The sequence below is a fragment of the Rana temporaria genome, chromosome 3 (assembly GCF_905171775.1).
Source record: "Rana temporaria chromosome 3, aRanTem1.1, whole genome shotgun sequence".
Classification (NCBI taxonomy): domain Eukaryota; kingdom Metazoa; phylum Chordata; class Amphibia; order Anura; family Ranidae; genus Rana; species Rana temporaria.
Window position 1 is genome coordinate 53,113,164 of NC_053491.1, and position 14,588 is coordinate 53,127,751.

Genomic DNA, 14,588 nt, shown 5'->3' on the forward strand with positions numbered 1-14,588 from the left:
ACATCTGGAAATGCAAAGCACCTGTGTCTCAACAATCAAAGGATATTTATTTGGAGGGTCGACGAGAATTAATGTTTTGGGGGGACATCCATTTGTGTCACTTCTTTGCAAAAAAGGGGCAGGATCAGAGCTTGGCCTATAACTACGCCAAAAATGGAGGATTGCTGAAAGAATAAACCAACAAAAATCATCATAAATGTATCGTCTATGCAATGTGTGCGATTTATGATATCCTATATCAGTGTGCTGATGAGTATACCTTTTGTTTTTTCTTATTTCTTATTAGGGAAAGAAGACGCCAGCAATTGGAGGAGGCAGAGAGGGCCAGACACCCCCAAATTCAAACACCTCCACATGTTGAGGAGGAGGAGGCTGTGGAAGGAAGAGAGGAGGATGTGGAAGGAAGAGAGGAGGATGTGGAAGGAAGAGAGGGGATGTGGAAGGAAGAGAGGAGGATGTGGAAGGAAGAGAGGAGGAAGACTTAACTCTGGATTTAGAATTCGGGGAAGATGAGGCGGAACTTGACGAAGCAGAATTGCGTGATTTTGAAGGGGTAGTGATGGATAAAGAAGGAGTTCTGGAAGAAGATGGAGGAGTCGTGGATGATGAGGGGGAGGTGGTGGAAGAAGGAGGAGTCGTGGAGGATGAGGCTGAGGTGGTGGAAGAAGGAGGAGTGATAGAAGATGAAGAAATTGGGGATGTGGAAATTATCAGGCCATCAGGTCAGTGTCACCCCAACATTAATAGGGCCAAACATATGCAGATAGGCCGGAAACTCTTTACATATTTTGAATGCCAATTTGTTTGTTTTTAGGGGATGAAGATGGTGTAGCACATTTTTCACGTGCAAGTGCTTCAATAATTGTACAGCAAATAATGGAGTGCAGCACGGAAATGGACAATATGCGGGAAAGGATGGTCGTCATGGAGCAGAATGTGCGAAATGTCATTTCAGAGTGTAGCACGGAAATGGAGAACATGCGACAAAGGATGCTAGTCATCAACCAAAATTACAAAAAATATCATGGACCATGATGGGCCGTGTCAAAGACTGAACCACAGAAGCCCATCCCCCGCCCATCCCCGCCCACAAAACCCTTTTTAATTTTTGTACTTTAGAATACGCCAAAATTTCTAAATGCACACACAGTGTGCCAATATGTGCTAGCTGCCATCACAGACTATCTATTGTCTGTGCTTTGTGGGTACAAACCCCTCCTCGATCCTCAAGTAGTTGAGAGGAAGGGTTTGCTCCCACAAAACACAGACATTGATCCACCCATGATGTCAGATAGCACATGTGGCCATTTGTCTGTTTTAACAATGACATTTGGCGAGTTGCACTGATGTGTGCATTTAGAAATTTTGACGTGTTCCAGTGTGAAAGCACAACCATCCATATGACTGACTGCTGTTATTGTTTTTAATTTTTGTTTGGTGTTGATCTTTTTGGTTTGTAAATGTTTCCAGTTTCAGATCACAAAACGAACAATAAATCTCACCTAAAGAAAGAAGTTAACTAATTTGGTAAAAAAATCCAAAAATTTTTGTGTTGTGTTAAATTTGTTGAAAAAATTAGACACAAAACAAATGACAAGCCCAAAAATTCTTGCGTATAGTTTTAGTGAAATTATTCTTACATTGTGTTTCGATCATTATTATTGATAATCACTGTCAATAAAGACAAAAAAATAAATAATTAAAAGCCAATATTTTGTCTCAAGAATTTGCAGGAAATGTTTTCTGCTAAAAATAACACATTTCTTGTTAAAAAATGAATAAACTAAAAAAAAAATATGAGGACATCAAAAGCAGAAAAATGAGTGGCTTCTTATTTCTAGACTGAATACCCAGTTAGTAGATGAGTGAATAATGTGGCAAATGTGGTTAGTTTATTACATCTGAGTAAGTAATCTGGCACTAGAAGTGCACTATTTTTGGAGATAACCTGGAAGACAGAAAATAGAGAAAAAGCAGTAATGACAAACAACTGTATAAAGTCAATGGTCTAATTATTTATTAGTTGTGAGAATATTCCTTTCTTTGGGGGCCGAATTAGAAAGAAATATGATCTGGCATAGCAATGGCCCCCCGACCATTGAAGTACTCAACATATTTTGTCGAGTACCTCACGAGCAGATCTGGGGGGCCAAGCCAGCGCGACCAGTGTCCAGGCCAGGAATGTTCTCTGAGGGTAGTCCTGCCTCAGAGCCCATGGAGGCTAGGTACGTCTGGGAGTGCCTGCGTAGAAAATTGTGCAAAATGCAGCAGCAAAATATAATGGTGTTCAATTTATATTCCGCCAAATGTATCGATGTCAGGAACAGGCGGAAACCGGTTGCTGAGGATCCCAAAGGCATTCTCGACTACCCTCCGAGCCCTGGACAACCGAAAATTGAACACACTCCTCTCTAAGGTGAGGGTCTCTGGGGAAAGGCCGTATAGGTGAGGTCCAAGGCCGAAAGCCTCGTCCGCTAGGAACACTAACGGAAGTCCTTCCACATTATCTTCATTGGTGGCAATGCCAGACCACCAGTTTGGAGACGATCATAGAAATCAGTCCGTGCGAACACTCCCCCATCTGACATCGGCCGTTCTTCCCCACGTCCACATATAGAAACTCATACTGTGCGACACCACCGCATCAACACGATACTATGTTAACCCTTGTAATTATAATAGTAGGACCCCGAGTGGGGTGGGGGCACAATGCGGACGTGTTTCCCATCTATTGCTCCACCGCAGGTTAGGAAATTCCACCGCTCGGCAAATTGGGAAGCCACAGACTGCCATTCCTGTGGTGTGGAGGGTAGCTGTGGGGACAAACAAAAAAAAGAGATTTAGTACTTTGGCACATAAACATTGCAAACTTAATCCTACAAGCATCCTTGTGCAACTTTACATTTTTAAAATAGCATTTGCAAATTATGAAGGGAGAATTTCGGGGCACCAAATATATAGGCCCACTTAATTAATAAGAGACTCCACAGCCCTCTGATGGGGACAAAAACACTTTGAAGGGGGGGTGGGGTGGGGTGTTAAACTGTTTTTAGAAAAAAAAAAAAAAAAGTGGCATGGTGGGGGTTGGGCCCGAAGATAGCATGCTGACAGGTTAATATTGGGTAAGATCAAAATCTGCAGGTAGGCCAAAATAAAAAGATCATGTAAAAGCTGATATCAACATGCATAGTGAGAAAAGGGAAGTTAGTTAAACACACAGCATATCTGGGAAATAAATAAAAAGTTAGTTTGCCACATTATTAAAGGACACATTGTGAGGTTAAAATGAGGAAACTTACCTTCATATACTCCTCGTGCATAACTTTAATGATGGCAGCACACGTGTCGGTATGATGACCCCATGCGCCTGCGGAGAGATGCCTGTCGAGAACTTGAGGTCCTGCAGGCTCCTCCCAGTCGCCAGGTACCGCAACGTGGCAATAAGCCTCTGCTCGGCCGTGATGGCTTGGCGCATCACAGTGTCCTGCCTCATGATATAGGGGGACAGAAGATCAGCAGACTGTTGAATACGGGGTCGTCATGCGGAGAAAATTCCTATAATCATTAGGATTATTCTCCTGGATTTCCCTAAGCAGAGGCATATGTGAGAACTGGTCACGCTGGCGCAACCTATTCTTGGTCCAGAAACGCCTCCGCCCCCTGTTTCTGGCCAAAGTACTGGATAATGAACATATCCAGCAGCCATCCCATAACAGCACCAACTCGCGAAATTGACGCTGCTGCTCCATCATGGCTTCAAACCGGCCGGCTGGTCAGTCAAGAACACACTCCAACAGAAAGCACAATCAAATCCAGCGGTACCTGCAAAGAACGCACGACACACAGATACGAACGCACAGTACGAATCTGCTAAGCAGAACGAACTGCACGCCTGTACCCGAATGCCAACTACGTACCCACAAGCACACGCACTGACGAGAAAATACTACCTGCTAAAGCCTGGAGACCGAGAAGCGCGAATCAGCTCTAACCAAACCTTCACTAACACGAGCAAAGCCGTAACTAGCAAAAGCGGAACAGAGGGCGTCGCCATTGACTTTGGCCTTTCCCTTTATAGTGACGTCAAACGTGGATTACGTGCACGCGTTCAGGTCCGCAGGGAAATATCGTCCGCTGGTGTGTACAAGCCAGCGGGCCAAATGAAAAAACAGCCTTGTACGCCGGAAACAGCCCGTCGGACATTTCGAACGGACATGTTTGCTCGTGAGTACTCGGCCTAACTCTTACTGAATCTACCTAATAGGTACTAATAACAATACATAAAAGTAATTTCCCACTTTCACTCACATCTAAAAATGTATTAAAATTCTTTGGCCAGTGTTCCACTTTAAAATGTTTACATATGCTCAGTCACAACTAAATCAAAGTGCTATATTTGTAGGTGATAAAAATAACTTTTTTTATTATCTTCAAATATAGCACTTATGCCGCGTACACACGATTGGTTCGTCTGATGAAAACGGTCCGATGGACCGTTTTCATCGGACGAACCGATCGTGTGTAGGCCCCATCGTTTTTTTTCCCATCTGTGAAAAAACTTAGGGCCAGATTCTCGTACATTTGCGACGGCGCAACGTAACTCGTTTACGTTACACCGCCGCAAGTTTTCAGTGTAAGTGCCTGATCCACAAAGCACTTAACCGTAAACTTGCAGCGGTGTATCGTAAACACGTCCGGCGCAAGCCCGCCCTATTCAAATGGGGCGTGTACCATTTAAATTAGGCGCGCTCCCGCGCCGGACGTACTGCGCATGCTCAGTTTAGAAATTCCCGCCGTGCTTTGCGCGATGTGACGTCATTTTTTAGAACGGCGACGTGCGTAGCGTCCATTCGTATTCCCGAACGTCTCATGCCAAAACAAAAAAAATTTGAAATTCGACCCGGGAACGACGGCCATACTTTAACATGGCTCGACTAAAGTTAAGCCATGTTAAAGCAGGTGTAACTTTGCGACGGGAAAAAATTACTAGCGACGACGTAGCGAACGCGAAAACCTTCGTGGATCGCCGTAAATCCTCATTTGCATACCCGACGCTGGAATACGACGCAAAATCCCCCCAGCGGCGGCCGAAGTATTGCATCCTAAGATCCAACGGTGTAAGTCAATTACACCTGTCAGATCTTAGGGCTATCTATGCGGAAATGATTTTATGAATCAGCCGCATAGATAGGACAAGAGATACGACGGTGTATCAGGAGATACGCCGTCGTATCTATTCTGTGAATCTGGCCCTTAGAACCTGTTTTAAAATTATCTGATGGTTAAAAAACCGATAGAAAAAAACGATCGTCTGTGGGCAAGTCCATCGGTTAAAAATCCACGCATGCTCAGAATCAAGTCGACGCATGCTCGGAAGCATTGAACTTCATTTTTCTCAGCACGTCGTTGTGTTTTACGTCACCGCGTTCTGACACGATCGGATTTTTAACTGATGGTGTGAAGGCAAGACTGATGAAAGTCAGCTTCATTGGATATCTGATAAAAAAATCCATCGGTCCATTTTCAACGGATGAACCGATCGTGTGTACAGAGCATTACACTTGTCAGCACCTAACATGGGGACAACTTTGTGAATGATGAAGTGATTACAGATATTGTGGATATCAGTGATTACAGATATCACTAAGGCCTTGTACACACGACCGAACATGTCCGCTGAAACTGGTCCGCGACCAGTTTCCGCGGACATGTCCGACCGTGTGTAGGGCCTAGCAGACAGTTTTCCGGCCTAGCGGACAGGTTTCCAGCGGACAAAAGTTTCTTAGCATGCTAAGAAACTTGTCCGCTGGAAACATGTCCGTCGGACATGTCCGATGGTTAGTACGAATGTACACACATCAGACCAAAAGCTCCCAACAGACATGTCCGATGAAAACTGTCCGCGGATCGTTTTCATCGGACATGTCTGCTCGCGTGTACAGGGCCTAAGATTATAGGCTTTGTCTGTATGATGCCTTTCTTTTCCTATTCTATTTTTTTGAATAATTAAAGTAGAACTATACTTTTTTTTTTTCGATAGAGTAAGGCTTGGTTCACACCTATGCAAGTTGCAGTTTGCATATACCAGGTGCATTTTGTGTTTTTCAATACACGTTTTTGATCCATTGAAGTCTATGGAACCAAAAACCAGAAAAAAGTCCCTTGCCCTTTCCATAAACGGATTACTTAGCTGCAGCGTTAACTTGAGAGCCACTTTACATACACTCACGGTTATGTCCTTACTCGCGAGTGTATGTAAAGTGAGGGTACTTAAAGTGGGGTATGCCTGTATTTTTAAAGCTGAAGTTTAGAATATATTTTTTGGTGGGCTATAGCATACCTCCCACCTTTCTAAATTTGGGAATGAGGGACAATTATGAGCAAAAGTATGTAGGCTTAGGACACACACCCCTGTCATGCCCCAATTAAAGGAGAATTGTACAAAAATAAAATGATTGGTTAAACCCAGAGCTTTTTTTCTCAGAAAATAGGTGCAGGAACTCAACCACGACCCTGTTCAGATTTCACAAACAGTAGAAGGGTCTTAAAGGTGCATTAAATATGAGGATTGCATTACATACAAAGTGTATAGTTCAGGGGGTTTACATACAGAGTGCAAAGCTGTCACTTGTAAACACAGAAACCAGACTTCTGTGTTTACAAGTGATTGTGATGAGCAGGCAACAAAGGGTCTGAGACAGAGGTGGTGGAACTGAGTTCCCCCAAGTTCCCCCTGAAAAAAAGCCCTGGTTAAACCTACTTTTTTTACCACTACTATTCCTTTATATTGGTGTTTGGAATTAAAAAATGTAGCACTGGGAGACACTCTTTGATAGATAATTAGTACATTTTATATAAAACTATATAGATCAGACCAAAATGAGGGACAACTCAGGAGGAAAGAGGGACAGAGGGACTTTGTTCCGAATGAGGGACAGTCCCCCGAAATCAGGGACAGTTGGGAGCTATGGCTATAGCACCATACACATTAGTTAGTGTATGTTGTAATGGCATGTATCCCATTACTTCCCAGTTGTGGGATACCATCCTCAGTGGCACTGTGAGAGTAAACTGCAGCCTCTGCTACAGAGAAAAAGTTGCGCCACTCTCCCACCCTTTTATGCACAGAACTCCTCCTCCTACAATTTCACAATGCATCGTGTTCTGTAAATAGGCAAGGGAAATCTGTCATTCAATGCTCCTCCACCCATTCACAGAACGCAATGCACTGAGGGAATGTAGTGAATGGAGGAGAGAGTAGAAGGGGACGGGCAGGTGGCGCAACTTTCCTCTGTAGGGAAAGTTGAGGCCGAACCAAGGGGGGGTTGCTGCCACCTGAAACTGAGAAGCAGGGAGGGGCCCTTTACAAAAAAAGAAGAAGTAAAAAAAAATATATATATATATATATATATATATATATATATATATATATATTTCAAAAAATATATTTTTTTAATAAAAAAATAATAAAAAAAAGGGGGGGGTTGCCACCTGGGGCCCTGTGGGCATCCTGGCCCCTTACAGGTGTACTGCCTGTACCCCCCTGATGGCGGCCCTGCGTGGCATGAAGAAGTACTTAGATGGGCCCACTTTTCATTTAGAGAATCCCAGGAAGAAACAATATTCTTCAAATTAGTATTTTATGAAGGGCTTTAAAAATATGGTACGCATGCCTTATTGGGCGAAGCATGTAGTAAATGTTGGGAAAAGTTGGCATACATATGAAACATAGGCAAGGAGGGGCACTACTGGAGCAGACATAGTCAACCAAAGGATTTTATTGCGATAACATACGCCGTCTCAATGGTCTTGATATGAAGAATTTTGTAATTCCAAAGTTAAGAGACGCCAAGCCTAAAATTAGCTTAGGCTATAATTACAGCAGCAGACTCTTAATGTGGGTAGAGGCTGTTCTTTTTGGCTGATACCCCAGCCTGAAGGACAGCAATGAAATTGCCACACATAGATATGGCAGAAAATTGTGTCTATTGGCTCCTGGAAGCCATACTTTCTGGAAGCTTAATTTGTGTGTTATGGAAAGCTAGAATATAAAAAAAAAAAACGAAAAAAGAATAGAAAACTGTTCCCTATTATATTACACTGCATATTCATTTTGATTGCTATGACATTTTCTCTACACAAAAGTGGCAGACAGTTATAAAGTGTTTGTTATATTAATCATCCTGTCATTTTTCCAGTGTCTCCTTTTTTGAATATATCTCATACATTTTACAACTTTGTATATATCTTCCAACTATCCTCTTTTAGTGGTAGTCCTGTAAAAAAAACAGTGTAAGTGAAATACCATATGGCCAAAGGTTTTCGGGATGTTCTAATGTACATGTTTCAAATACAAGGCCCACGGGCTGAATCCGGACCTCCAGGCCATTTCATGTGGCCCTCACATCTCTTCTGCGGTCCTGTCCCCAGTTTCTTCCCAGCAGCAGCACAAGGTGAAGGGGATGCACAGTGATCTAAGAGAGGGTGGAGGACTCTTGACTTCTGATGTTGGGGGGGTTCTTGATATATGATGTAGGGGGGGTGCTTTGGACTTATGCTTATAATTATGAGAATAATACAATTTTATGCCAGTTGAAAAGGAGGGTCACACACCGCTGGTATCATTAGCAATAAGCTTTATTGGAGACTGCTCAGATAGAACACCATGATAGAACCACGTTCTGTCTGACCAAGGTTTTTTTATGGATGATACCAGCGGTGTGCGACCATCCTTTTCAGACTTGCATCATCTGCCATAAGAGTGTGAGTGACCTCCATGCTTCTCTGTACCTGCCCTTCACAGTTTAAGTCTTACGTTATTACCAATCAAATGCAAAGGCAATTATTTAATACGATAAATACTTTTTAGCCCAGACGACGTGTATTGACACGAAACGCGTTGGGATGACTCCATTGCCGCCTCATCGATGTACTGATATGTGCAACATTTTTTTCATCATTCATGTAAGTGCAATCATCTATTAAATTTTACGATTCCATATGAGATTACGCTATGTTGCCTCCTTTCTCCTTCTCCACCCTCCTTCTACATTGATCTATACTGAGGACAAGCTTTGTGCAATCATTGGTACTGTTTATCCTGCCATTGGTCGATTTCGCCTTGTCTGACGATCGGGTGTGTGGATCCACTGTCTTCTTGGAAGCCCCTGTTAATCATACCGCGCTCGTTTGACTCATAAGAGATTTAATTCCTTTGAGTCCACACAATCCGGTAAGCCTGCAATTTTATTGGTGGAGGTTTCATACATCACATACAAGAAGTCACGGTTGTGTCATGAATCACTTTAAAGTTTGAGTTCCAGCACACGCGGTGGACTACTCTTCTGCTTTTGCTTTACATGCATGGACTTAATTTTTTCTCTCATGTGTTTTGTTACTGCAAGGGATCTTTTTTCACTGTATATACACTGACAGTGTGTGTGGTCACCATTTATGTTAATTTTCATACAATTATTTTGGTATACATTTGAGCGCTACACTTAGGCTCCATTCACACCTGAGCGACAAAACGCCGGACGCTTCTGTCGCTCGAGGGGAGAATTCCCATTGCTGTCAATGGAGATGGTTCACATCTCATAGACGGCGAACGCCTGTCGCCTGAAAAAAAGTCCCGGACCCTTTTTTTCAGACGACATAGGCGTTTTCCCATTGACAGCAATGGGAAGACTTTGAGAAAAAAAAAAGTGAAAGTTTTGTACTCGCGGCAAAATACGCCGCTACACGCGAACGCGGCTGTCGCTCAGATGTGAATGCAGCTTTATACAATACATATTTCTTTGCTTTTTTTCAATTAGCCGTGTGAGCAGCTACACCATTTTTTTGGCAGCGCAGTGTTATTTACAGCTTAAGTCTTAGGTTATTACCAATCAAATGCAAAGGCAATTATTTAATACGATAAAGAGTAGATACTTTTATATAGTCTTATGCCCCGTACACACGATCGGATTTTCCGTCAGAAAAACCTTGGATGGTTTTTCCGACAGAATTCCACTCAAGCTTGGCTTGCATACACCCAGTCACACAAAAGTTCTCTGAACTTTTGACCGTCAAGAACGCGGTGATGTACAACACTACGACGAGCCGAGAAAATTAAGTTTAATGCTTCCGAGCATGCGTCAAATTGTTTCCGAGCATGCGTCGGAATTTTGCGCGTTGGAATTGCTACAGACGATCGGATTTTTTTCCGTTGGAAAAATTGAGAACCAGCTCTCAATATTTTGCTGGCGTAAATTCCGACAGCAAAAGTCAAAAGCAAAAACACGGAATTTACAACGAAAAGCTCACATCGGACTTTTGCTAGTGGAAAATCCGGACCATGTGTACGGGGCATAACGGATACAACCGGCCCTTTGAGGGCAACCATAATGTTAATGCGACCCGCAATGAAATTGAGTTTGACACCTCTGTTCTAATGTGTAAGCTAAAGTTACCTCTGCTCAGGTGTAATACAAACAATGCTACGTATTCAGTAAATGACCAAGGGGAGGGTGGCAAAAAAACGACACTAGCACTACAGTCCATGAGAGGGGCAGCTCTCATATCAAGAGCAGGCAAGAAGTTGGAGTTATGCCATATAACATAAAGAAAAGTATTATATTTAAAGTATAGTGTAGCAATCCAGACATGTGTTACACCTGAGCAGAAGTAACACTTGTTTATGTTTACACATTAGGACTTATTAAAATCTCTGGGCCAGATTCCCAAAAGAGATACGACCGCGTATCTCTGTCTTCCGGCCGTCCTAACTATGCGACTGATTCATAGAATCAGTTACGCATAGATAGCCAGAAGATCCGACAGGTGTAATTGAATTACACTGTCGGATCTTAAGGATGCAATTCTAGGCTGGCCGCTAGGTGGCGAGGCCATTGCGGTCGGCGTAGAATATGCAAATGACTAGTTACGGCGATTCCCGAACGTCCGCGCTGCCCGTCGATCTAACTTTACGTCGTTTCCAGTCGAGTTACGCTGTGTAAAATTAGGGCTGAGCCCTAGTTGTTCTAAGCCATGTTAAGTATGGCCGTCGTTCCCGCGTCGAAATTTAAAAAACAACGTCGTTTGCGTAAGTCGTCCGTGAATGGCGCTGGACGACATTTACGTTAACGTCTAAACAAATGACGTCTGTGCGACGGAGCATGCGCAGTACGTTCGGCGCGGGAACGCGCCTAATTTAAATTGTGCCCGCCCCATTTGAATTAGGCGGCCTTGCGCCGTTTGGATTTACGTTACACCGCCGCAAGTTTACTGGTAAGAGCTTTGTGAATCAGGCACTTACGCTGTAAACCTGCGGCGGTGTAACGTAAATCAGATACGTTACGCTGCCGTGGAGCAACGTAATTCTTTCAGAATCTGGCCCTCTGTGCCTAGGGTTGCGCTTTAAAATGTGTTGGTGGGAATGTGCACCTATTTATCCAATTTGTGAGGTCAGGTACTGATGTTGGATGAGAAGACCTGGCTTGCAATTGTCATTCCAATTCATCCCAAAGGTTTCCAGTTATTGAGATGAGGATTCTGTGTAGGCCTCTCAAGTTCTACACCAAATTTCTCAAACTTGTCTTTGTGCCTAGAGGCATGGTTCCCCTAAAAGGCCATCCCCAAACCGTTGCCACCAGGTTAGAGGCACCCAATTGTGTAAAACATCTTTGAATTGTATGATTTAGAAATACTAGTACCCTTTACTGGAAACGACTGAATCATTTAGAGAGTTGTCTATATATTTGGCCATTTAGTGTATATTATTTATAGTTTCTTTCACGCTTATGTTGGCCATAGTGAATGCACAAAGTTTTGTCTTCATGGTTTGAGGACTTGTTTGCCTAAATATGTTACATTAGAAGTCTCCTTCTTCCCAGTTTCAGAACATTGGAAGGCATAGGTTTCACCCACCTGATATCTTGAAGATGGAACAGCCAGTGATATAATTATCCATGCTGCCAGCATCCCAGAGGCCAGCTTGTAGTCAACACACCTTCCCATCTTCATTTATACTGTAAATGAAATAAAAAATAAAAAAGTCAGCCCTATGGAAAACTATGGCACACACCCTGCTCTGCATGGTGTAGTTGGCATATGGTCAAAATTTGACACAGTATGGTTGCATGTGAAGAAAAAATGGAAATACACGAATGAAGGAGAAAATGTGCCACTATCCAATAACATACCATAGTCTTGCTGGTTTGCGGAATGAAGAAAACAACGTTTCAAAATCAAGCCGCTCAAATGCATTAAAGCTGAATTTCAGGCATGGCAATTTTTATATAGTTACATTGGACCAGCTTGGACCAATGCAGGTATGAATATGCCATACCTGTGAGATCACTGTAGTAGGCACCACTGAACACAGAAGGGTGCTTGCGCAGCAAGGGTGCCATTCACAGAACACTTTCCATTTTCTAATAAATGGAAACTGTTCTCTAATTGAACATGGTAGAGAACATGATGTCAACACCCCACCTATTTAACTCAGTTAATCAGAAAAAGTTTGAGAAAATGCAAACCCCTAGTGTTAACCCCTTCCCTGCCAGTGACATTTTTACAGTAATCAGTGCATTTTTTATAGCAATGATCGCTGTAAAATTGTCAATGGTCCCAAAAATGTGTCAGAAGTGTCCCATGTGTCCCGATAAAAATCGCAGATCGCCGCCATTACTAGTAAAAAATTAAATAATAATAAAAATGCCATAATACTATCCCCTATTTTGTAGACGCTATAACTTTTGCACAAACCAATCAATATACGTTAATTTCGATTTTTTTATGAAAAATATGTAGAAGAATAAATTTTGGCCTAAACTGAGGATAACATTTTTTTTTTTTTTAAAGATGATGGCCCAGATTCAGAAAGAATCACGTATCTTTAGGCGGGCGTAGCGCATCTCATATACGCTACACCGCCGTAATTTAGAGAGGCGAGTACCGTATTCAGAAAGAACTTGCGCCCTAAGTTACGGCGGTGTAGCGTAAATGGGCCGGCGTAAGCCAGCGTAATTTAAATGAACAAGGCAGTGGGCGTGTTGTAGTGAAATGAGCCGTGACACCATGCAAATGAGGGGCCAAACGAACGGTGCATGCGCCGTCTGTGGCGTATCTAGCTCATTTGCATATTCTACACGTAAATCTATGGAAGGGCCTCTAGCAGCCAGCGTAAATATGCACCCAAGATACGACAGCGTAAGAGACTTACGTTGGTCAGATCTTGGCCATATTCCGGCATATCTGATTCTTTGAATTAGGCGCCGAGATACGACGGCACACATTCGAACTTACGACGGCGTAGCTGGAAATACGCCGTCGTAAGTCCTTTCTGAATCCGGGCCGATGTGATCAAATACCACCAAAAGAAAGCTCTATATGTGGGAAAAAAAGGACGCCAATTTTGTTTGGCTACAGCGTCAATTGTCAGTTAACGCGACACAGTGCCAAATCGCAAAAAGTGCTCTGGTCAGGGAAGAGGGAAAATCTTCCAGGGCTGAAGCGGTTAATACTAAGAAAAGAGCCTAAAGCTGTCTGCATTTTCTCTGACAGTCATGTCCCTGGTACAGTCTGGATAAAGGAAGGAAAACAAAGTGGTGAAGCACACAGTGCTGACTGTGGCTGGGCCAGAATAAGCGTCACTAAGTTTAATCACATGCAAAGCAATTGTTCATGAATAACAGGAAAATGAGGACTGCCAAACGAAGCTGATTAATGTCGTACAGAGCAATATGCTATTCCACCTTCTCACTAACATTCCAGAAGACTGAACGTGAACAGCTCAGCCAGCGTTTTATTTGCACCCCGAACTATTGTGGAAAATGGTCATCAAGAAACTCTAGTATAGTCTACAGCTCGGAGAGAAAAAAACAGATAAGTGTGCCGTCTAGACAAATGAAATGAAAACATATGAGCTTAGCGGTCAATTTTCAATAAGTAAAACAACTTGTCAAATTGTTATCAAACCCTCTAATCGCAGCCCACAGGAGATCCTCTTGGAGGGCTGGATCAGAACTGGTGTTTATTAAAAAGGATCGGATCAAACTGGGGATTAAGAAAGTCAAAACAAATATACAAAGGAAATTATGAAAAGTATGCTTTCCTAGAGTGCCTAGTATGTTTATTTCCCTCTGGGTCCGAGAAACAGCGAAATGTTCCCCACCGATCAAATCACAACCCAGCAGTGTGAAGTCATTCATGACCACACCAACAATGCAATCAGTGTTAACCACTTCCCGTCCACCCCATAGCAGTTTTACTGCTACAGGGTGGCTTTCCTGTGCAGAATCACACATATATACATGATTCTGCACTTTTCACCTGCAGGGGGCATGCGCACGCCGCCAGCGGGCCACTTCTCATGTGATTATTCACAGCAGAAGCCGATCTGTGGGTGCCGGACACATAGGGCCAGATTCACAAAAGAGATACGACGGCGTATCTCCTGATACGCCGTCGTATCTCTGTTTCTAACTATGCGACTGATTCATAGAATCAGTTACGCATAGCTAGCCCTAAGATCCGACAGGTGTAATTGAATTATCCTAGGATGCAATACCTCGGCAGCCGCTGGGGGGAGTTCGCGTCGTAAACCA

General features: G+C 43.1%; 1 protein-coding gene across 3 annotated transcripts in view; it reads right to left on the reverse strand.

Moving 5' to 3' along the window:
- The window catches only part of ADAMTSL3 (ADAMTS like 3), a 634,062-nt gene that overhangs the window by 597,530 nt on the left and 21,944 nt on the right, over nt 1-14,588 (reverse strand). For all 3 annotated transcript variants that reach the window (XM_040342560.1, XM_040342561.1, XM_040342563.1), the window contains exon 2: nt 11,908-12,008. In XM_040342560.1, the coding sequence (XP_040198494.1) occupies nt 11,908-12,003 (96 nt within the window). In that variant the 5' untranslated portion in view covers nt 12,004-12,008. The remainder of the gene's footprint in view (nt 1-11,907; nt 12,009-14,588) is intronic.